The sequence below is a fragment of the Narcine bancroftii genome, chromosome 4 (genome assembly GCF_036971445.1).
Source record: "Narcine bancroftii isolate sNarBan1 chromosome 4, sNarBan1.hap1, whole genome shotgun sequence".
In the NCBI taxonomy this organism is placed as follows: Eukaryota; Metazoa; Chordata; class Chondrichthyes; order Torpediniformes; family Narcinidae; genus Narcine; species Narcine bancroftii.
The window spans coordinates 60,831,363-60,856,663 of NC_091472.1; the positions used below are offsets into that span (position 1 = coordinate 60,831,363).

General features: G+C 38.2%; 1 protein-coding gene across 17 annotated transcripts in view; it reads right to left on the reverse strand.

Moving 5' to 3' along the window:
* Positions 1-25,301, reverse strand: part of nrxn1a (neurexin 1a) — a 1,705,359-nt gene that overhangs the window by 1,075,487 nt on the left and 604,571 nt on the right. For all 17 annotated transcript variants that reach the window (XM_069931396.1, XM_069931400.1, XM_069931399.1 and 14 more), the window contains 2 exons: positions 21,122-21,423; positions 15,393-15,554 (listed from right to left, as the gene is read on the reverse strand). In XM_069931396.1, coding sequence (XP_069787497.1) covers positions 15,393-15,554; positions 21,122-21,423 — 464 coding nt within the window. The remainder of the gene's footprint in view (positions 1-15,392; positions 15,555-21,121; positions 21,424-25,301) is intronic.

A 25,301-nucleotide genomic window follows, 5' to 3' on the forward strand; every position in this document is an offset into this window, starting at 1 on the left:
CAGGTCTGTCAAATGGTAGACAACTGAGAAGTGCAGTAGAACAAAGGGATTTGGGAATTCTAGTGCATAATTTCCTGAAAGTGGAGTTGCATGTAGATAGAGTGATGAAGAAAGCTTTTGGTATATTGGCCTTCAAAAATCAGTATTGAGTATGGTAGTTGAAATGTCATGTTGAAGTTATATAAGACATTGGTGATCCAATTTTGTAATATTGTGTACAGTTTTGGTCACTGAATTGTAGGAAGGCCATCAACCAAATAGAGAGAAGAGATGATTTACAAGAATGTTGCTTGCATTTCAGGGTTTGACCTACAGGGAAAAGTTACAGGCTAGGACTATACTCCCTGGAGAATAGAAGATTGAGATTGAGGAGTGATATGATTGGGGTATTTAAAATTGAGGGGGACAGAGTAAATGTGGATAGGCTTTTTTCCAATGATATTTAGGGAGATTCAAACAAGAGGACATGGACTGATATAGAAGGGGAAAGTTTAGTGGAAACACAAGGGGGAATTTCTTCACTCAGGTTGGTGGGAATGTGGAATGAGCTTCTGACCAAACTGGGTCATTGGTACTAGGTGGGAAAATGTTGGACATAGGCTAAAAGGGCTGAACTGCCTTGTTTCTGTATTGTAATTGTTGTATGGTAATTATCAAAGCTTGTAAAAGACCAATTTTGGTAATTGGTCTGTTCAGAAAAAAAACGTTTTAGTCTTGATCTGAACTTGATGCACAAGTCCTCTCTTGTCCTGGATGGTATCAACAATCATCCCTATCAGTCAGGAATTTCAAGGCACAGTGTGCTCTGATTATCATTAAATCCCCTGCTGTGAAATTGAGTCTGATTTTAAACCATTCCTGTCGCTCCTGCAACAGAATATCTTCCACTGTGGCCTTTCAAATTATTCCAGGAAACAATCCATTTGTTTAGATGTTACTTCAACAGCATTTGCAGTCTTACTCCTGATTGCAGGGTCTTCTGGTAAAATTATTTTAATTTATCAGGATTTTGAGACACACCTTTTGAGGCTGTAGAAGAAATTACGGCCCTGACACCATTTCATTCTCCAAAAAAGACTTGGCTGACAAACATCAAGAAGCCAGATTGGCAGGATTTTTAACTGCCTTGACAGATCTCCACTGTGTTGGATGTGAAACTTTATCAATTTCAGTGATCCTGTTAACCACACGTTCAATACCTTGTGGTTTTATTGTTAATGTATTTGAGCATAGAAGTGCCATCAGTCCAAAATATGGAGTCTGTTCATTTCATTTGTACCTTTCTTTTCAACGTTGTGTATATTCTGCTCTTCATGGTAGCAGCCAAAAAAAATGCATTTGTGGGATCAGACTGGTTTCAATGTAGCCACTCTAGCCTTTTCCATTGCAAATCAACAATATGCTTGATCCTTGTTTTCATTCAAAAACCTTTTTCACATGTATCTGCAAAATGATGCAACTGACCAGGTGCTACAGTTTCAAAATTTGTGGGTTTGAAGCATCTGTCAAACTTGAAGACTTCCAGCACACAAATATCCTGTATCCAACACATCCACTTTTGTACAATGGGTTCTGGTATCTCATCATCCCAACCAATCTTTTTTCTACACCAATCTTGTAGGATCTTCTTGGCAGACAGGACGACTGTTGCCAATATTTGTAGAGGATCATGTATCAAACTGACTGTTGATAGAATCCCCCTTCTTGTGAGAAGTTGGTGTTTCAAAATGATTTTGAATTTGAACGTCACACTGAACACACAATTGTTAGCCTAACATCCTCTCAACAAGAAGGTTGTCATGGTCTAAGCCCAAATTCTTCATTTATTTTGCCCTTTCTCTTTCAGGTATGGTAGACAATAGCTGGTGACTGTTACTTGTCCATTTGGTAAGTTTAAAAAAAAAACCTTTTGCAGATCACTTAACTCATGATAAACAGCTATTGCTTCCTTTACTGTAGCTGCAGAAGTGAGAGTCATCCACATAAAAAAAAATTTCCTGATGGTGCTTATAGCTTGAGAGCTAAATTGCTGCATATTGTCCTCAGCACACTTCCTAAGGGGAAAATTTGTACAACTTAATGAAGACACTCCAAATCAATGCCCTTTCATTCTGTATTCTACCATGTGCTGATCATAGTCTCCATCAGAGCACCAAAGGAATGGTAATAAGTCATGGATTTCATTCAGTACTTTCACATGATATAACATTACTTCAATACCTGCTGTAATGATGACAGGTTCTTTAAGGAATCTAGTTCAGGACCCTGTAAGAGTTGAGAATTTTGCGAAACTCCCAAAAGTTGCTCCACAATCAAACACCAGTTTTGTTTTGTTTTTTTCCTGTGGATGCAAAACCCAATGGTGGGATAAGTACCTTTTTATTTGCCATCACTATGAACAAAAGTATTTTCTCATGCTTTCTCTGCATATCCTTTGGATACCATAGCAGACACACAATTGGTGTCATTTGATTAGAAAGAAGAATCTTTCTTGAATCTTCTCCAAATTCAGTGCATGATGCTTGAGAACACTTCTATAGTCTGGTATGTCGGTTCCCCTTTTCTTCAAAGGTATTCCAATGCAATAATGATCATTAACCAGTTTGGCAGATTGTCACCGATTCCATGAATTGGTGGCCTTCCTTTGAAGTTTCTTGGTCGTCCCTGATGCACTCAGGAAAGTTGTTCTTGAACTGCTGCTCCCCAATTTATCAAAGCTTAACAACTGATATCTTGTTGGAACATTAACCAACTTATTTGAACCTCTTTCTCCTAATGGTCCATTAATCATCGAACCCCTCATAGATTTGATCATGTAAGATCTATCTTTCTCACTCCTTATTGTATCTAGTGATTCGAGAGCTTTTGGTACATATAATCAATCAGCAACTCAAGCTCAGTTGATTTTGCATAAACAAACATTTTTCAAATGCATCCACGGTTCAATGTTTTTGTGTGATGTTTCCTTCATGCACAGACATGTCGGTTTCAATGTGTTTAACTTGACATAATTTTCAATAGAATTTTTGTTCTTGATGATTAAGCTTGTTCATTAGCCCCATGAAGCAAAATAATGCAGTACTTCCTGGGTCAAGGAAATGTATAAGTACACACTATTGCACTTTCTTTCTTTGCTTGACATGCATAGGTACTATCACAAGTTTGCAGTTATCTTCACTGGCCCCAGTAAGACCATTTGACAATACTGAGGTTTCAGCATTGTTTTCACCTGCTGCTTATCATTTTTGTTCTTTTTCTGTAATCTTATTTTCCTGGAAGATGGATGCTTTTGACTACATGTGTCGCAGCTCAGTTGCCTTTCTTCGTAGTTTTTGCTAATATGACCTTTACAGACAGCCAAAATGTACTCCATTTTCTTTTTTTTTTAAAGTGATTTTTCTCACTATGCATCTTCTTTTCCATCTGTGCATATTTTCCAAATCCTGTTAATGATTGCAGAACAAATATTTCTTCACAGCAGGCAAACTTTCTTTTTCCTTAATTTCTTTATCCGTCCTGTCAGATGTGGCAAATGTACTTTTCAAAAATTTTAGTTGTGGGTATTATTTGGACCTCTCTAATTTTTGAGTACCTTTGATATTTTCATAAACTGGATCTGTGACAACATCTACTTGCTCTTCAATGAACTCCTCCCAGGCTGTTACATCACTTTTTTTGTCATTGTTTTCTCATCTGGAAAGGTAATTTATTTACAATGATTAGCAAATTAATAGATGCTTTAAGCTCTCAGATGGCCAATCTCCATCAGCCATTGCAACATTTTCTTAGAAAGTGGGCGTAAGTTTCTAAACCCTTCGTGTCATCCTGTCTTCATGATGACCAGGAAAGAGCTATAGATAAGCTGTAGAAATGTTATACTCTATTCCAAAATGCGTTTTGAGTTAAACCTTGGGTTTTGGTATCCTTCATTCAGGGACATAATGGTGGCAACTCTTTACAAGATCATGTTTGTCCACTTGTGAATTGCTGCAAATAATATAGACAACCCTCCACATTTTGACACTTCAATACTGCATTCAAAGCTTTTCATAAATGCTTGAAACTGAAATGGGTCACCACCAAAAACTGGAATTTTGTCTTGGGCAGAGAGTCTGTAACTGAAAGTAACAAATGCAGCCAATTCATCTTGCCTTCTCGTGCATGTGAGTAAGTTGCTTTATTCTATTACCTATCAGGAGTGGGTGGTATTCTGCTTCATAAGATGGAATCAGGCTGTCCAATAAGGTCATTATTGGGGTTTGATATTTGGTACCACCTTTCTGTGATCTGTCTTGTTCTGGTTCAAACATGTCTTATGACTGTAGCACTGGCTCAGCCTTGGTATTAAATATTTACTTTTCTTCTTGTCCTTCATCAAAACATGACCCCAAAACAGTAAATCCTTCAGATAATTTACTTTGAGCATGAGCTATCTCTGTGCCTTCATCTTGGCCTGATTAACATTTCTTCTGTCCAGTTTCAGTAGCTCTTTTCGCCTTTTAAGCAGGACTTCTTCCCTTAGCTGCTCCTCTTCTCTCCATAGCTGCACCCATTTCTGTTCCACTTCCTGTAGTGGCTCCCATTTCAGCTCCTTTTCTCTCTGTAGCTGTACCCATATTGTTCTTATCTGCTCCTCCCTCTCTTCTATTTTTTTCCGCTTCCTGAGCTGCAGCATCTGCCTGAACCTTTAAATGTGTAGATTCAGTACTTGACACTCCGGAGCCTGCGCTAGAACTCCTTTTGCTTCTCCAGTTTCCATAATTTGACACATTATCCTTTGGTCCTATTTTGTCCTGTATGTCGGATGTTGCCTTAATAGCTGTCTTTGTCTCCATTTAGGATTGCCTATTCTCCACACCACCATCTTGTGGCACACCTTCAAACACATTGTGGGAGAGTAGATGGATAGAAACCTGTGACTTCTCCCGCCTAGAATTCCCTATAAAGGCTGTTATGCCCAAACTCCTCCCTCAGTATCTGCCTTGGAACTGACCCAGCAACATGTGATGTGTTGATGTCTGAAGGTAATTAAAGCCCATTAATCACAACTGTCTAATGTGATTGATAGTACGACACACATCTAAATGGCTGGTTTCCCCAGCAGCTGTAACCTTTCTGCTTTTCTATTTCCTCATTCAGTTTTGCTTGAAGGGTAGCTTTGTTTCCACTTGTATCTAATTGATACATAGCTCCACAGGTGAAGCAACTTTAACGGTAGCTACCATCCTTTCAATACACTGATGGTCACACTCAGACATCAAACATTCACAACAATAACTCCAAACCAAAACAGTCCTGAGGACAAGCGGCAGTTTCTCCAAACTATGTTCGAACCTGCAATAAACACACAGAAGGAATCCTTTAGTAAGGCTTACTGCTTCTTCATGGCCTTGGTAATGCTGTTGATGGTTGCCTTTTTCTTTGGAAAAGGCTCCAAACAGACCCCAATCAATCCAGTCTGAATTCCAAATCCAATTTTCTTAAATTCAATCTTTATTGACTAAATGTTGGGACTATTTTTCTTCATAGATGCTTGCAGGAATTGGAATGTCGTTGGTGAATGACTCATTCAAACAAATGGGTACTTGATTGTTTTCTATGATTTATTAAACATTATATCATTTATTACGTTGTTTTAAAAACTTTGTTATATGGTACTAAAAGTGATTAATCAGTTAATAAAAGTTATAGGAACAAAACTACAGGTAATCCTTTTTAGGGGGAGATGTTACTAGGAGACAGCATGAAATGTTTGATGATATACAGGATACTTGCAGAATTTGTTTGCAACTTGCATTTTAACCCTTAGAGTTGTATGTAATGTTACGTCTGTATTCCAACAATAAATTTTAACTTTGGAATATTTACATCTGATCCTTCAGATTTAACTCTCCCACCCTCCACTATCCTCAATAAGCACTCAAATTCCTTCTAAGAATTAAATTACATATTTCATATTGACTTTACAACACAAGCAATCATCTCAGCTCTGAGCATTACCACCCATCTCATTGTTCCACTGATCTCTGTGATCTATTGTCTCTCAAGCCTCTCAACTTTCCCATTTTTCCTATGCAGGCTGATAACAGACAATTTGAAGCAGCCAACAGTGTTTTTTTGGAAGGAAATCAAAGAACAACAGTTCTTATTTTTTTTCTAGCAGGTATCCAGAGTCTGGAAAATAAGTACTGCAAGTGTTAAATACAAATCAGGATTTCAGTTTCACTGTGGAACTTGGGATTCTATTCTATTAAGGAACATTCCCATTTCTTGGAAGTATTACAAAATCTGTCAGGAAGAAGATGGCAGTAGATCCTGTTCCATTGGCTTCAGATGTATTCCAACTTTAAAATTTTTCACCAACATTCTACTGAAACATCTTACTTGTTGCGAGTTTTTAATGTTCAAATTGAGATTCATGTTTTACTAACTTTTGTACCAAATCCTACAAATAGGAGGGAAAAAGCCTCTTTTTAAGAGACTGCAGAGCACTTGTCAAATCATTTAAATTCATTGCAAGATGAAGGACATATTTAATGTGGAGCAATGTGTTTTGTAAATTAAATAGTGCACAGCTACAAATACGTAGGAACTAACTGCATTCATTTGAAGAGATTTGAAAGGAATTCTAGATGAATTTCATGTTACTTACACTTGGTTTATTTATGGTTTGCAACCTTAAAATTATGAATTCTGGTTCTTTTACAGTTCAAAAGTAATTCCAAAATTTAAGATGAAGATATTAACAGAAATTTAATTACTCGGCATTATTTTATTTGAGATCTGATTATATTAATTTGAATCTTAAATGAAGTGTTGCATCAAAGGTAAATACTTATAATTTCAAATGAAGGAAATATGGGATAGTTGTGCTTTATGATGGGGAATGTATGCTTCAATGTTGCTCAATAGTAGATAAATTGCTATAATTTGTCTATTCTTCCTTTTAGATGAACAAAGGCTAAATAATTCATATTGGTGGCCTTTACCACACTGAAGTGAATAAGGATGAAATCCCTTCATAAGGATTGAGTATTGTATGGGTTTTATTGAAAACAGTAAACCATCAATTGTGTGATAGGATTCACTGATAACAAGTCATACAAGGAATCTAGATTTTTACTATTACCAGTATTTAAAAATTATGAAACACACCCTCAAACAAGCAGAGATTGTTTAAAAAAATACTGTTCTTGTGTGATCGATAAGAGGAAATACTTGCTCTTTGGCCAGTTAGTGTTTACGGAATTACTTAAGTGTGAATATAAAGGTATACAAATGATATCTGCACCAATCATTCAAGTTCTGATCAATTTAGTCTAGTTAATCTTTGTAATTGCTTTAGTGCTGGGTAATTTAGCTTGATTACCATGTTTGAAAATAACTGTTTAATTCCATGAGTATGAATACTGATAATATTATGATGAAGCAAAGACAAATAACTTGCACCTATACAAGATGCATGAGGTTTTGTCCTTTCCATTCTACATAAAGATTCATTCGCTCAAACAATGTTGCACTGTATAACAGAAGCTCAGATGCTGAAATCTTGTGAATATTTATTCAGTGGTGATGTTCACCCAAATATGCTGGAGATAATAAATCAATTTTATTTTCATTTGGTACTATATTCTAGCCCAAATGCAGACAATTGTATCTCTACTATAAATCAATTTAAGCCATATATATTAGAAGTAAACAAAATTATCAAAATTTTGTACTGTACATAACATGAAAGATGATTTATACTATCACTAACCCATTGGAATTTGTCAGTAAAATCTTGATGAAATCAGGTACACAAGATTCCCTCACATACTTTCTACATCAACTATTGCATAACAAGTTTAACTTTTTTTTTAACTGATCTTAAATTTCTCCATATTGTATGCCAAAGCTCAAATTTTCATTTTTACCTCTAAAGCTCCTGTCCATTAAATTCCAAATGAAGTTCAAAATATTCAGAAGAGATCTGTGGAGCAAATTACCCTCAGTAGATACTGAGAAAATAAATCTATTGGTCTGTTTTTCTGCACAAATTGAACTTTTCCAAATAGTACTTGGGATTCTATCTGGGCAAAACAATACACATTGTACAATCAATCCATTGACTTCTATCAACAATTTGATGGTTTCAGATCCTCACCTCATGATCCCACATTATCATCCACCCTATGCTTCCTTACTGATATGTCAGTAGACACTAAAAAGCAGTAAGCACTTTTTAAAGATTGACTATAAGAATCAATTAAAGGGCTTTAATCCCAGCGCTCATGATATCTGAAACATCTAATCACTGATTGTTTCATACTATACACTTCAGAACTAATACATCAATCTATGCCTCATTCATCATCTTTCACCTTGCAATAGTGTGTGGGGTGTGCCCAGACACAGAAACATTCTCTGCCTCCTCCTTTCCTTCATCTCCATGGTGAGCCCATTATGAATTTATTCTGTGACATTTTATGTTTTGACACCATTCTCCATTTTCAGCTGGGCAACAATGGAGGAGGACAGATGTTTTCCTCCTCTGATCTCTGACAATCACACTCTGGCTTCCTGCTGTTAACAAGGAAGCTTTTCATCCTGAAAATTTGAGCACCGCACTTTGAGGAGAAAATAGTGAAAATTGGATTAGTGTTTGGAACATTATGCTGAAAAACTTGAAATGCCCCAATGAAGGGAAAACAACATTTGTAATGATCCCTCAGGTTTATCTGTGATATTGTATTTCACACAATCATGCTCTACCAATGACTTTAGACCAATAACTGAGTAGATTTGTACCTTCCCATTTATAAAACTAATTGTATTACTCCATTAAATCATTTCAGTAATGATTTTGTGAGGTAATAAAAATAAATTATGCTAGGTTAATGGTACCTTGCTAAAGAAGTTTATAACCTAATTTGTTAACTAAAGTCCCCAACACTGCTCTTTACAATGTCTTCACAACTAATTAAATACCTTAGCATATTTTTAAGGAAAATTCACTTTTATGCAGACTCACCATTTTAGGTTGGGGGTGAATTAAAGTAACAAGGTATATTACTAAGTTTCATTAAATGGCAATCAGAAATTAACATTTACTGGAGAAACTTAGCTGATCTTACAGCATCCATAGGAGACAAAGGAACAGTATATTACCGACATTTCAGCCCTGTACCCCTCCTCAAGGTATGAGCAAAAAAAGGACTGGTGTCGAAGGCAGGGGAGGGGAAGGAGCACAGACTAAAGATCTTAATTGCATAGCATAAGAGTTCAGGAGTGAGGAACAATGAGAATTGATTTTTGGAGGTGGGGGGGGGGAGAGAGAGATACTCCAATGGAAACCGGAGAAGACGCTGTAAATGTTTTCTGGTTGAAGGATTCCCAGACAGAACATGAAGTGTTGTTCCTCCAATTTGAGTGTTGGCAGTGCATGAGACCATGAACCGACCTGTCTTCAAGGGTAAGGAATTGGCCACTTGGAGATCTCTGTTATTTGCGTGGCTTTACCTCCTATGAATGTTGCGAGATGGGCTGTGTCTCTTCAGCCTATCTGAGTTTGATGATAATCTAAGCATATGCAGGCTTTCGTGTTTCACTCAATTACTGAGTATTAGCTAAGGCATCTAGCATGCCTACAACAAGCGTAATTGAAAGAACTTCAGGCAGGTAGGAATAAGTGTTATCACATTTTATAACTTTCTTGAATGGAGGATTTGCATTCACATGTGCCGATCTGGAAATCTGTTGTATATATCCTATATATTTGAGAAAAATATTCTGACATCAATCTTCCATTTTAATTTTAGCATTTATGGCTTCTCCTACATTTTAAAATGTTTCCAAAATTACCAGGACCACAGTGTTCACCGTAAAAAGACACCTGAGATCTCTGTTGACCAAAATATAAGCTCGCCAGGCTACTTTAGACAAAGATCTTGTAGATTACAAATATTTTCTGCTCAATCAAACATCTTGACTTGTGCAAAATAAGTAATCTGCTGCTGGAGGAACTTGGTAGGTCGAACAGCATCAAGTGGAGAAAAATAATTGTCAATGTTTCAGGCCAAATCATTCATAATTCTTTTTCTCCCACTGATGCTGCTCAGCTCACTAAGTTCTTCCAGACTGTTTATTACTCTAGATTAGAGCATGTGCAGTCTCCTGTTCCACACAGTCTATTTGATTTCCAGCATCTATCATTCTTCATGCTAGTTCCAAACCACAACACCCTTTGTGGAAATAAAGTCTTCCAACAATTGCTTTAAATGTAATCCGCATCTCACCCACCGCGGCAGGTAATTAATTTTTCAATAAGGGGTGTGACAGAGTATAGAGATGTGTTTTTGGGAGATAAATTGGGAAAGGTTTGTTAGAGTAGGTCACATACAAACACTTTAAAACAGATCTTATTTAAAATATTGGAGCTCTGCCCCATGTTAGACATGTCGGGGCCAACAGTCTTTGTAAGAGCTTTGGAGAGTGCCTAAAAGGCTTCACTAATGGATTTTAGTTTACAAAAAGGCAACAGATGAAAGATCTTATTGGAGCTGTTCGAAGAGGGTCATGAGGTTTTGCAAGCAGAGAGAGTCAAACAGGCTTTCTGAAAGAAAGAGAGAGGCACAAAGATCACTTCTACTGGGTTACAGCCAGCAACTGGGACTGGAACAGAACAAGCTGGCAAGATTGTGGAAAACCCCATGTGGAAGACAGGTTGTAAGTGCTTGATTCAGCCTGGTCAAAGCCCTTGTGGTTCATGCAAGAGGAGAGGACTAGTTGTCACTTGGAATAAGAAAAACAAAAAGGAACTTTCTGGTGACCTTAAAGTAAGAGGTTAACATCTGGAGAACCCTGAAGGGGGCAGGTTTTGTCAGCAAGACATTGAAGTGGCTGGGTGTTCATCGTACAACAAACCTTTCTCTTAAAACTGACAAGAACGTTCCTGAGTGGTAACTATTTACCTATCAAGCACCAAAGCGTGGTGAACTTTATACATGTTAAAATCTGTGCACAGTGTAAGAATTGCAGGCAACCAGTGAATTTGGGGGAATGAGGAGTGAGATTGGACTGTGAACCAAAGAACTTTTCTGAATTTACACACATACATGTGTGCTTAGAATTAGAAGGAGGTTAAGTAAGTCAATAGTGATACGTTAAAGTTTGATTCTATTTTCATGTTTAAAGATAATTAAAAGCAACTTTTGTTTAAGAAACCATTTGTCTTGGTGAATATCTCTTGCTGCTGGGTTTTGGGGTTCTCTGGGCTCATAACGGGATCCAAGTTCTTCAAATACGCTTTATCTAGACCTCAAAGTATTATATATAGTACACATTATAAGTTAAACATGAAAATCTGACCTATGTAAACCTAATTTACACATTTTTCTCCTGTATTCCAATATACTAATGAAATAAAATTTTTAACATCAGTAACCAAATTTTCAAATCTGTACTATTTATTAACACCATTTCTGGTCCCAGTTTATCTCTCAAATAAGCTCTCAATTGAAAATAACAGAGTATTACGAGGAATATCATGCCTAGATCGCAATTGATCAAATGTCATAAATTGACCACTCTCATAACAATCCCTGATTTTACAAATTCCTTTATGATACCATATGTTCAAAAATGAATTATCTTGGTCTTGTTCAAAAGGTAATCTATTTTGGATTTCTATTAGTAATTTTCTGCAACAAGTAACTGGTGTTGTTTTTCAATTAAATCCTGAATTATATTTGTTGGGAAATTTGGAAATATAATTCTGAAACTAAATTTATCAGATTCTCAATTAAAATTTGCTAAACTAGCTCTGTTAATATGAGAAATGTATTGCCTTTACTTAGAAATCCGATGTTTCTTTAACATTAGGAAGATGGAAAACAGAAATTCAAAGTTGTATTCCGTTTGTAAAAATTGCACATAATCTGAGAGGTAAATCTTTTTTTAAACAGATTTGGAGCCCATATGCTCAAACAGTAGGTTTAAATTTAGAAATAATTCCTTTGATTCCTACGGTTTCATGAAGTGTTCCCTTAATGAACTATTTTTTTTTGTGGAATTTTTTTAGTGAGATCGTTGAGTGTTTCCAAGAGCAATCCAAATCAATATGTATTCTTTTAACCACTTACAGCACAGAACAGGCCAGTTCGGCCCTACTAATCCATGCCGTAACAAATTCCCACCCTCCTAGTCCCACTGACCAGCACCCGGTCCATACCCCTCCAGTCCTCTCCTCTCCATGTAACTATCCAGTCTATCCTTAAATGTAACCAATGATCCCACCTTGACCACGTCTGCCGGAAGCTCATTCCACATCCCTACCACCCTTTGCGTAAAGAAATTTCCCCTCATGTTCCCCTTATAATTTTCCCCCTTCAATCTTAAACCATGCCCTCTAGTTTGAATCTCCCCCACTCTTACTTGAAAAAGCCTATCCACATTTACTCTGTCTGTCCCTTTTAAAATCTTAAACACTTCTATCAAGTCCCCCCTCAATCTTCTACGCTCCAGAGAAAAAAGCCCTAGTCTGCACAACCTTTCCCTGTAACTCAAACCTTGAATTCCTGTCAACATTCTCATGAACCTTCTCTGTACTCTCTGTATTTTGTTTATATCTTTCCTATAATTTGGTGACCAAAACTGTACACAGTACTCCAAATTTGGCCTCACCAATGCCTTGTACAATTTCATCATAACCTCCCTACTCTTGAATTCAATACTCTCTTTAGTATATTAGTGTTTTTATATTTGTTGTAGTTTTTTGGGGGTAGGTAGGGGTGTTTTAAATATTAATCATTTTTGTATGCTATTTTGATATATGAAAGCTATCTATGCATGTGTTTATTAGAAATAAAATATTCAAAAAAAATGAAAATCTGCAAATGCTATGAATGTAGTTCACACAAATGCTGGAGAATCTCAACAGACCTTGCAGCAAAGATAAAGATACAAAACCAATGTTTTGACCCTGAGTCCTTTATCAAGGAATGAGCTAAAAGCAGGCATGTCACTGAAGAAAATGGTGGGAGGGGGAGGTGCAAAGGGAGGACTACAGGCAAGAGGTCATAGGTGGGAGGGCCTGAGGAGAAAAAATACTGAAAATTAATACAGTGAGGGGATAGCTCTGAATGGAGAGGGTGGGGTGGAGAAATGGAGGGTTGACAGTCAGAGGGGGGAGGTGGAAGTTTGAGCAGGCTAAAAAGTGGAGGTCATGGGAGCTGCAGGGGAGTTGGGGGAAGATGAGAGAGTCTGAAGATTGTAGAGTGGAAAGATGTAGGGAACTCAGAGGCGAGTTGGGGGAGATGATGTGATCTGATTCTGATTACTGGGGGTAGGAAGAAAGGGAGAGCTCAAAGGAGTAGATATTCACATATGAATTCTTGCCTGTGGTCCTGTGTTGCTCCCCTACCCCTTCTTTCTTCTGCCCCTCCCCCATCCCACATCCTCTTCCTCCATTTTATTCAGGCGCCTACCTGTTTTTAGCTCGTATATCGATGAAGGGCTCAGTCCTAAAATGTTGGTGATAGCTTTATCTTCATTTCATAAAGAATGTTATCAATAAAACACTACATGACTTGCTGAGTTTCTACAGCATTTTGTGAAAAGAACACATGATACTTGAATCACCACCAATAATGAGTTTTACAATGAACCAGAGAGTGATCCACAATGTTTATGTCATACTTTTAAAAGCTATTAAAACTTGTTGTACATATCATCCATTGCATTTGTCGTCATTACATTTCACTGGCTACAGCCTACTTGGCTACTGTGTCCTCGTTTTCTAATTTCTATATTGCCTTCTCTGACTTCACTCATACTTCCTAGTTTGATATTATCAACAAATAAGATTTTATTTTCTGAATGATAAAAAGATCAACACAATAGTTATCTCAAAGCCAATTCCTGCAAAACCACCTACTATCGCACTTGATCTCAATCGAATAAAACGAGAAGGGCTCTTTATGCAGTCAAGATATTGAGTTGAAATTCATTCCCAGTCAGTATGTATTTCATGACCCTGGCAGCATACTGCACTCAGTATCTGAAATTCATTTCAATTATATTTAATGTAACAGCATTCAATTACTAACACTCCTAGATTGTGTGTTCAATACCACTGATTGTGGAAAGATTTTCAGATATATTTAGCAGATGCCATGATGGTCTAGGACAAGGTGTCAAAAGATGCAAATATATTTTAAGACATAGGGTTTGAAGATGGTGAAATACAATATAATGATCATCAAATAAAGGACCACATTTTCAATGACTGAGGCAAGTTATGACTTGATAACTTTTACTCAGGTCCTATCAGCAACAATCGCTCACAGATATGTGGCCATACATTGGTGTTCAATGCACATTTGATGTTAGAGGTGCCTGCATTGTCCGCCAATAGACTAGACCATATGAGCAGCCGTGGATTTTAATGAGAGAGGTGTGGAGCACTTCAACACAATTTGAAGGGGAGCAGCCTGACTCTCCAAATAGCAGTGTCCCTGAAGGTTTTCCTCTTTAACAATGATTTAATGAGAGAGGTGCGGACCACTTCAACACAATTTGAAGGGGAGCAGCCTGACTCTCCAAATAGCAACAGTGTCCCTGAAGGTTTTCCTCTTTAACAATGATTTCACAGTTTCTGAATGTGGCTAAACTGAGAACAACCTGCAGTTGTAGGAACATTACTTGCTTAGCGTAATGAACTGAGGATGAATTTCTAGTTGATGATATTATAGATTAAAACCATCTTTCAGTTCATCACAAGTCCAAAGCAACTTGACATCATAATATTGGAAGCGTCATCATATTCCATCATTCTGCTGCTTGTTAAAAAACGTCAATACAAAATAGGGCAAAAATCCACATTCTCACTTTGTATGACCAAAGATTTAATTTGCAGTTAATTTACAGACTGAATCATGAGCTTTGTAGACTGACCCTTAAGTGCTTAAAGCATGACATGATATTCTCATTACATGTTTAATCAGATCACCACAATCTCCCATGCAAGTAATTATTACAAAAGTAATTAGACAGTGATAAAAGGCAATACAAGTACCTTAAAAAAAAACTTGCCTTGAAAACAGAAGCCATGAATTTGAATCCAAAAACTTGTCCATCACTTGATTATCCCTACCTTAATTATGAAGTTTGTTTGTTCTCCATCAAACTGTTGTCTGAATGGTGGGAAAATGCATGTTATTTAACTCATCCTCTTTGAACTTGTTCTCCACTACGATGCTGGACCAGAGCCTCAGATGCTTCATCTCAGCCCTTCTCTAATGTCTCCTTCCCAGCTGGAGGAAGGTGCGTATTAATGAAGGGAAAATCCAAATCTTTACAAACTCTGGTTTATTTCCCAGTACCTAGATTAGGCTATTCAAAAGTGAACCTACCTCCTTCAGGCAACCCATAAAATTATTGCTGACTGGTGAACCTGGAAGATCAGCAGTGCTAGGACTACCTCCAACATAGAAAAAGTCATCAGAACCTAGCATGGTGTAATCCTCCTGTGTGTAGCCCGTTGTTGTCAGTATTCCATCTACTGAGATTGTCACCTACATAACAAAACACAAGGAAAAGATGCAATATTCATATGAAGGTAAGAATTTTGACTTCAGGTTCTAGTGTAAGACCTGCAGACAGCAACCCATTTTCATGTCTGATTCGTCTCAGTGCTCTCAGCTGGTGCTCCAATAAATCCCCTCCCAAAATGATCTAAACTTCTTTAGAAAAAATGTTAGCCAAATAGAAAACTGATGTTAATATTTTTCCTGATGCAACAAAATTTGTTTTTAGCAGACACAAAAACGGTGTTAGTAAAAGGTTTCATAAGTTAGTTGAATTAAATGTAAATATTAGTAAGTTTATCCAATATATGCGTTTAAAGATTAAAAAACGTGCAGCTGGTTGAAATAAATCCCATCAGACAAAGCACAAGCTTTTAGGAGAAACTACTGTATTATGACTGTAAGCCAACTACCAACAGAGCTCTAGCTTTATTTGATCGTGCAACTGCTTTTTTTTAATCTTTCCTTTTTTTTTGTTTTAAGAAAAGAAACGTGCATAAAAATAACCTGCTGATCAATAATTTAATAAAGAAGCACACTCAGGTCTTACAAACTGATGTGCACATGCAGAGCAAACTGAAAGGGTAAGACATCAAAATTGCTTGCAACGAAGAACAAATGTATGATGTAGCATTTCAGACATTCCCAGTCCACGTCTTCATGCCATGCATTGTGTATGGTCAGGAACTGGCTGAGCCAGTGAACCCAGGGCCAGCCACCATTTAGCTTGATTCCCCGAAAACCACAGCTTGATGCAATCGCTTGTAACTTTTATGATGCCCCTGAAGTAGTTTGAATAGATTTTGATAGAAACAGATAAAGAAGGTCAACAACAGATGAAAGGATTTCAAAGTAAGCAGAAGAGTACCAACCCCAGTTCCTCATTTGTTAATGATGTCTACAGTAAAGAAAGAAAACACACGGCAAACCCAAACTAAGAAACAATTAGAATGATATCTACCGAACAATGTAGTTTGTTTACCATAGCGTGTCCGATGCCTGAGTGCTTTGCGGAGAAGGGGGGGAGAAAGGAAATTAAAACTGTGAACAGAATAACGATTGTGTTACTCAAAAATATGATGGTCACTACCATGTTAGTACATTATTTGATTAAGGTAACGGTTAGTAGAATGACACATTCCATGAATGACATGTTAGTTAATTAAGCATGTTAGTAACATATAAGAAAGGCAAAATAATTTTACAAGAAAAAAGCAGACTAACAAATATGCCATCAATAATATTAATAGCAGTATTAAAATGTTAATATTGCTAAACTTTAGTTATGAACAGGGACTCTATACTTACTTTGAACCCATGACAATTAGTTTAAATATCACCTTCATTGTAGTTGTTTCATTTTTTAAATTCTGTAATTAACAGATTTTAAAACAATTTCTTGTTTTGTATCATTAATCGATTTAAGAAGTTTATATGTTGTTGTTAATAATTTCACCCCAATAAAGGATTTGAAAGTCTTCAACTTTCTAACCACATACTAGTGTTAAGATCACTTCAGTGGAACAAAAGAATTAGACACTTTAATTGAAGGAATGAAAAGAATTGCTTTGTTCTTATCTGCTCTGTAATGCACAGAAACCAAGAATTCTATAAAATTATATACATTTCAAATGGTCAATTCTATTCCTGTTCCCAAGAAAAGACAGATCCAGATAGAAAGGTTTGTATGTTATTTATAGTTTTTTAATTAAAAACTAAAAATATATCAAACATGCATTTGAAAAAAATGTGCTTCAATCGTACAACTGTTAATCTTTTATTTCATCCTTGATGTCCATTAATGCTTTTGTTGAGAGCAAAGAGGATTTATGTGATATCAATTCTAATAAGTAGGAAGAAAGGAATTAATATTATGATATCGGTGTTGTTAGGCATTTTCCGTTAAACAAAAAACACAAAAAAAAATCAAAGGTTATCTTTACTTTCCAGACTCATTATATTGAAAGGCAAACAAGGGCCTGGAATTTTCATCACACTACATGGCTCAATGAAGACTGTTGTGTACTTCTGAAATTCGCAGCATCACAAGGGGAATGAGCTCGTGAGCTGGCAGGAGAATCACAAAGACAATTTGATTTCTTTTAGGACTAATTATGATTTGCAAAGAGTTGACATTAAGTTAAAAGAGGACCATTTTTGATATTTCTTCCCTGATGGGCGATTAATCTTTCATGTCCTTAAGCTTCAATTGGTGATCGCAGGCAAAGATAGGCAAAGTCATCAAACCTCCATGATAAGATCAACAGCAATTGATGAAAGATCTTTAATTGTTTATCTTCTCACAGATGCTGTCTAGTTTGTTGAATGTTTGCAGAATTATACCTTTTTACATCAGCAACTGGGTTTATTTACTCTGGTTTTATTTATTGAGTTATTTTCTGAGATTTGATTAAGTCTTTGATCTGAAAAATGAACTTCATTTTTCTTTGCATGGTTATCAGCTGACATCAGTGGACCTAAATATTATACGCAGCGTGCAACGCAGTCATTAGTGCACATTAGAAGGAACACTTCTACTCCCACTCTCTGAAGATAGTGAAAATTCATGTTTTTTACCATAATTTTGACCTTGAGAAAGTTGCTTTCGCTTATATTTCACCATTTTGAAATCCATTTTCAGCAATTTTCAATATTTATTTTGTTGGGCCATTGTACATAATTGACAATGACTCGCAGTTGTTGATGTGCCTTAAAACTTCTTACAGTTCCATTGCAACTGTACTTCAACCATACTTCAGAAGCCCCAAAGATTTTTTGGATGTCCCATAACATCCAACTTCCTTTCCTTTAAGCAATGTTCTTCAGAATTTGTTCATACATGTGTTGACCTAATCAGCTTAAGAAGCTGTCATGGTGAGAACATCTGGACTTGGCAAGTCTCTGCTGCAGAGGAGTTATCCCGCCATTCCATCTTTGTTAATATCAAATTAACAAATTTGCAAAGAACAAATTTGCAAAGAACTACTCTTTGCAGACGATGCCGCTTTAGTTGCCCATTCAGAGCCAGCTCTTCAGCGCTTGACGTCCTGCTTTGCGGGAACTGCCAAAATGTTTGGCCTGGAAGTCAGCCTGAAAAAAACTGAGGTCCTCCATCAGCCAGCTCCCCACCATGACTACCAGCCCCCCCACATCTCCATCGGGCATACAAAACTCAAAACGGTCAACCAGTTTACCTATCTCGGCTGCACCATTTCATCAGATGCAAGGATCAACAATGAGATAGACAACAGACTCGCCAAGGCAAATAGCGCCTTTGGAAGACTACACAAAAGAGTCTGGAAAAACAACCAACTGAAAAACCTCACAAAGATAAGCATATACAGAGCCGTTGTCATACCCACACTCCTGTTCGGCTCCGAATCATGGGTCCTGTACCGGCATCACCTACGGCTCCTAGAACGCTTCCACCAGCGTTGTCTCCGCTCCATCCTCAACATCCATTGGAGCGCTTACATCCCTAACGTCGAAGTACTCGAGATGTCAGAGGTCGACAGCATCGAGTCCACGCTGCTGAAGATCCAGCTGCGCTGGATGGGTCACGTCTCCAGAATGGAGGACCATCGCCTTCCCAAGATCGTGTTATATGGCGAGCTCTCCACTGGCCACCGTGACAGAGGTGCACCAAAGAAAAGGTACAAGGACTGCCTAAAGAAATCTCTTGGTGCCTGCCACATTGACCATCGCCAGTGGGCTGATAACGCCTCAAACCATGCATCTTGGCGCCTCACAGTTTGGCGGGCAGCAACCTCCTTTGAAGAAGACCGCAGAGCCCACCTCACTGACAAAAGGCAAAGGAGGAAAAACCCAACACCCAACCCCAACCAACCAATTTTCCCCTGCAACCGCTGCAATCGTGTCTGCCTGTCCCGCATCGGACTTGCCAGCCACAAATGAGCCTGCAGCTGACGTGGACTTTTTACCCCCTCCATAAATCTTCGTCCGCGAAGCCAAGCCAAAGAAAAAGAAGAATATCAAATAGATCAAGTGAAGGGGATTTTTTTTAAGGAGGCAGATGACAAATAATTTTTTCCAAAAAAAATGTTGTTTTTTTTTCCCTGCATTTATGATAACAGAGATTGAAAAATGTTTACATTATTTTTATTTTAATGTTTTAAAAGTTTACCAATACAACATGGGAGAAGGCCCATGAAACCTGACCATCCAATTAAACCTACCAACTCGCCACAATTAAAAAGTCACTCTTAAAAAGTTATCCAATCAAAATCAGGAGTTTAATGCACTGACAGATGGACCTTCCATCTCATGTGATGCATCATTGCTCCACTTTTTATTTGCATTAATTGATGGAGCTCGCTTTATATACAGAATCAAAAAGAAAAGACCAATTGGTCTTTCCCTCTACGATGGAAGGCTGAACCAGCATGGAATGGTAAAGTAAATCAACATTAAAACAATCACTCTAATCAATATTCAGAGGAGAATATGATTAATGAGGTTCCAATAAAATGAGCAGATTGGGGAACACTAAACATTTTTTGTGGTATCTGAGCTGGTTGGATTGCTCCTCCCAGACGGAAAAGTAATCCTCTGCTCGGATGACTTCTGACTCTGGATCTTTCCACCCCCATTATCCACTGGATCTCAGGAAGAACATTGCCGGCTTGAACCATTATCGATTTTTCATTCGCTCAATCAAGCAGGTGACTGACTGCAGGTAGACCTGGGGTGGGTCGGTAAACTGTGTGATGTTAACTGCCCATCATATGGATTTGGTTATAATCATCACTTTGCTAAATTTAACAACCTAGGAAAATATCCATCAGAACAAATCTGCTCAGGTACAATGAAAGTAGAAAATTCTGGAAATATTTATCAGTCAGACCGCACCTGTGGAAAGAGAAACGGCATTAACCTTTTTCTGTCTGAAGTGGGTATGGGACAAAAAGAAGCTCGTTAAACTGCTGGGGTGGGGGGGGGGGAGAAGAACGTCACTGATAGGGTAAAGCTGTGGTGACGGTGCCAATGAACTGTAAACAGAACTTTTCAATGGCATCCCCCTCCCCACCCTCTCTGCATCTTAACGAGCTTCTTTTGCCTCCTTCCCAGTCCTGACAAAAGGACTTCAAACTGAAATTTAATCTGCTTCTCTCCCTACATGTGCAGCCTGACTGTTGTTTATTTCCAGCAGTTTCTCTTTTTTATAAGGAAATTGGTTGTTTTTTTTTTCTTTAACCTGATCAAGTGCTTCTTGGGTAAAATGTCTACTTTATAGATTTATTTTGTGTTTGACACAAATTAGGTTTCATCCCTTTTCACAGATTCAACTGATCCTTAACTATTAGTTTAGGTCTGGATCTGCATTTGCTCAGGTATCACAAATAAATACCCTGGGAATTGAATAAAATCATAACTAATAGCTTGTCATGTCCGATTTATTTTAAAAAGAAATAAATGTAATTATATTTAGTTTGGGATCATGAATTTGTAAATGTGTGCAATAGAATTATTTTTCTGCCACACACACAACATTAAAACTGGTCTCACATTTTCCACATCACCCTTTGTACTGTTACCTGACGGAGGTTCCGGGTTACTTTCACATCATGCCAGGCATTGTCATTAAATTTTCCATTCACCGGTTCCACCAAAGCTTCAAACGCTCCTGACCCCAAATTAATGACCAGTGAGACTGCACCATCTTTCAAAGCCAGATTTACATAATCTGCAGATTTCCCTGTGTGAAGCATCAGACCATTCCTTTGAAGGGTTCTGAATGATAATGTTATTTCGTCACTGCTGCTCTGGATTGGATTCTGTGACAAGTCATAGCAGAAGTATTCTGATCCTTTAAATGTTGCAACGTATTCTTCTCTTCCTGAAAAACAGAAGGGAAAGAATAACGAGCAGTGGATAATTATGAAAAAATGCAGCAGAATTATGTTTATGATGTAAAACATTATAGGCTGTTAAAAGTGAACAATCTTGTAAAAGAATAATATCAATTTTTTGTTCCAAAATAAAATTTGTAAGTCAAAATCATTTGTAGTAAATTCTAATTCAATATTATTGTCTATTACTGAATCTCAACATTTTGACCATACTCAACATTTTGCATTATTAACTTGCACTCTGTGTCATGTTTACAATAGAAAAATCAAAAGATTCCAGAGCAAAAAACAAATCACCTACCATTGGTCTCCCTGCCTCATAAATCTCTTGAAATTGACTAAATTGCAAGAAAAAAAATGCATTCTGATATGCAAGTGAAAAACACTTGAGCCTTGGATATCCTAACTTTCTTGCTTTTATTGATCTCTCATATCTCAAAATACAGAAGAGAGTTTATTTATGGTTTAACCATCATGTAGGATCTCCAGCAGATGGGCCCAAAGGTTGGTTCCACTCAACAAACAATGTTTTGAAGCCAATGCTTCTGTAATCTAATTATACCGGTTATAATTATACATATAATTATATACATAAAAGCAGTGACAAAGAAAACTAAACAATCTATTGTGATCAGAATTTTGCTCAGAATTCACTATATCCATAATTTTATGTCACTCTGTTTTCCCGCAATGATACAAAATGTCATTGTCACGTCTGCTTTCATCAGCCAAATTGACAGAACAAAGATGGCTCTATTTCTTAGAGGTCCATTATCTTTATCTCTATGTATGGCTGCATGAGTTCCTCAGGGCAGTGGGCAAAGCCAACATATTTTCCGTTGCTTCAGTTTTTCCGTCACAACACTTGTCAACATAATCACTGATAGGACCTCCATCATTATCTTTCTAGTGCTCATCAATTATGAGAATGAGTAACATAAATAACGTTGCAAGATTCCTTTTGAAGTTGGATGCTCAGTGACTCAACGTCTAATTTCTCCATAGGGTCTCATCATCCACAAGTCTCCATTGTTTAAGAATAATCAGTTGGAAAGGTGCTGTACCAACTGCCATCTAATAGTAAGATAGCAGACAGGACAAAGCAATCTACCTGACAGTATCAAACCATCACTGCAGGCATTCTTTCTAGCTTCAATGACACTATTGTTGCTTTCCAAGGCTAACCTTGAAATTATCTTTAAAACCCATGATGTCCTTCACTGAGGAAAACAAGGGCAGCAGGTACAGTTCTCTCAGGCTCCCTCCAAGTCACATGCCGTCTTGATGGATACATTGTTGTTCCTTTTCTGTGGCTGTGGCTAAAACTTAGAGCTCACTGCGCAACATCATTATGGGAGTTAAACAAGACAATCTGCAGCCACTGTGATTGTGGTGAAATACACAAAAGTGTTGGAGAAACTCAGCAGGTCATCCAGCATCTATAGGAAGTAAAGGGCCACCAATGTTTCAGACCTGAGCCCTTGTTCAAGGTATGAGCAAAATGCAGCCAACTGCCTCAACAAAAAAGTCAGGGAGCAGCAAATAGGAGGGCGGAAGGGGCAACGGGAGGAGTAGAGGCTAACAGGACATAGGTGGATGTCGATGGGAGGCTAAAGATTCAAAAAAAAGGTGAGGAGACAGGGGAGGCATAGCTCAGAATGGAGAGAGGAGGGAAGGAGGCGGGAAGCTGGAGGAAAGGAGACATAGGGATAGAGAAAAAGTGAAACTCGGGGGGGGGGGAAGTGTTTATCAGAAACTGGATATGTTGTCTAGTAGGAGTTCCCCCAGACAGGATGTTAGCTGCTGTTCTTCCAATTTGCAGGTAGCCTCGATTTGGCAGTGCATGTGGCTAGGCATGCTGGTGTGGGAATGGTGTGTGGAATTAAAATAGTTGGCGATTGGGAGGTCGCCACTATTGCAGTGGATTGAGCAAAGATTATCAAAGAAATGACCTCCCAGTCTACGTCCAGTTTCTCCAATGTTGAGAAATTCACAACGGGAGCACCAGATGACCCTTGCAGAATCACAAGTGAAGTGTTACTTCACTTGGTAGGAGTGTTTGTGGTTCTGCATAGCGATGAGGGATGTGGTGTGGACACAACTGTAGCATTTCTCACCGTCAAAGATGTAGGTATCAAGGGGTTGATAAATGGAAAGAATGAGAGGACAAGGGAGTCCCAGAGGAAATGGCCCCATGGAAAGCAGAGAGGGAAGGAGTGGGTAAGATATCTCCGGCGGTGGAATCTTGTAATCTGATCATTGTAGGAGTTTCCTTACTATATCATTTGAAGTGTTTAAAGGCACTACCAAGTCAGGGCCATTCTCGCATAGGCATTCATTCAAAACATTCATAAGAGCAGGAGTAGACCATCTGGCCCATCGAGCCTGCTCCGTCATTCAATAAGATCATGGCGGATCTGATCATTGAATCAACTCCATCTACCTGTCTTTTCCCCATATCCCTTAATTCCTGTTTTTTTTGTAAAAATCTATCTAACTGAACCTTAAAGATGTTTAATGAAGCAGCCTCAATTGCTTCCCTGGGCAGAGAATTCTCCAGATTCAATACTGTTATGAGCCCAGAGGACCCCAAAACCCAGCAGCAATAGATATTCACCAAGACAGATGATTACTTAAACAAAAGTTGCTTTTAATGATCTTTAAAAATGAAAACAGAATCACACTTTAACTTAACTCTATTTACTTACTTAACCTAACCTACCCCTTTCTAATTCTGTGCATGTGTATGTCTCTTTCTTCTCTTTGGCTTGGCTTCGCGGACGAAGATTTATGGAGGGGGTAAAATGTCCACGTCAGCTGCAGGCTCGTTTGTGGCTGACAAGTCCGATGCGGGACAGGCAGACATGGTTGCAGCGGTTGCAGGGGAAAATTGGTTGGTTGGGGTTGGGTGTTGGGTTTTTCCTCCTTTGTCTTTTGTCAGTGAGGTGGGCTCTGCGGTCTTCTTCAAAGGAGGTTGCTGCCCGCCAAACTGTGAGGCGCCAAGATGCACGGTTTGAGGCAATATCAGCCCACTGGCGGTGGTCAATGTGGCAGGCACCAAGAGATTTCTTTAGGCAGTCCTTGTACCTCTTCTTTGGTGCATCTCTGTCTTGGTGGCCAGTGGAGATCTCACCATATAACACGATCTTGGGAAGGCGATGGTCGAGAAAAATTATATAGTTCGCAGTCCAATCTCACTTCTCATTCCTCCATGTTCACTGGCTGCAGGCAATTCTTATACTGTGTGCAGAATTTAACATTTATAAATTTTAGCAGTCTTTAGTGCTTGAAAGGTAAATGGTTACTGCTCAGGAAAGTTCTTGACAGTTTTCAGAGAGAGATTCATTGTTCCAGGACATCCACAACTGATATACTTCCATCAGCCACCTCAGTGTCTTGCTGATGAAACCTGCTTCCTTCAAGGTTCTCCAGATGATAACCTCTTTCTCTCAGGTCACTACAGAGTTCCTTTTTGTTTCTCTTATTCCAAGTAAAACATTAGACAGCCAGTCCTCTCCTCTTGCATGAACCACAAGGGCTTTGACCAGACAATCTTCCAAACTGGGGATTCTTGCCAGCTTGTCCTGTTCCAGTCCCAGCTACTTATGCTGTCTGTAACACTGCACAAGTGATCTCTGCTTCTCTCTCTCTCTCTCTCTCTCTCTCTCTCTCTCTCTCACACACACACACACACACACACACTCTCTCAGAGAAAAAGCCTGTTTGACTCTCTCTGCTTATAAAACCACATGGCCCTCTTACAACAGCAAGCTCTCCTTCCAGACTGCAGCGGCTCCAGCATTCTCTTTCATCTATTGCCTTTGGTAAACAACAATCCATTAGTGAAGTCTCATGAGCACTCTTC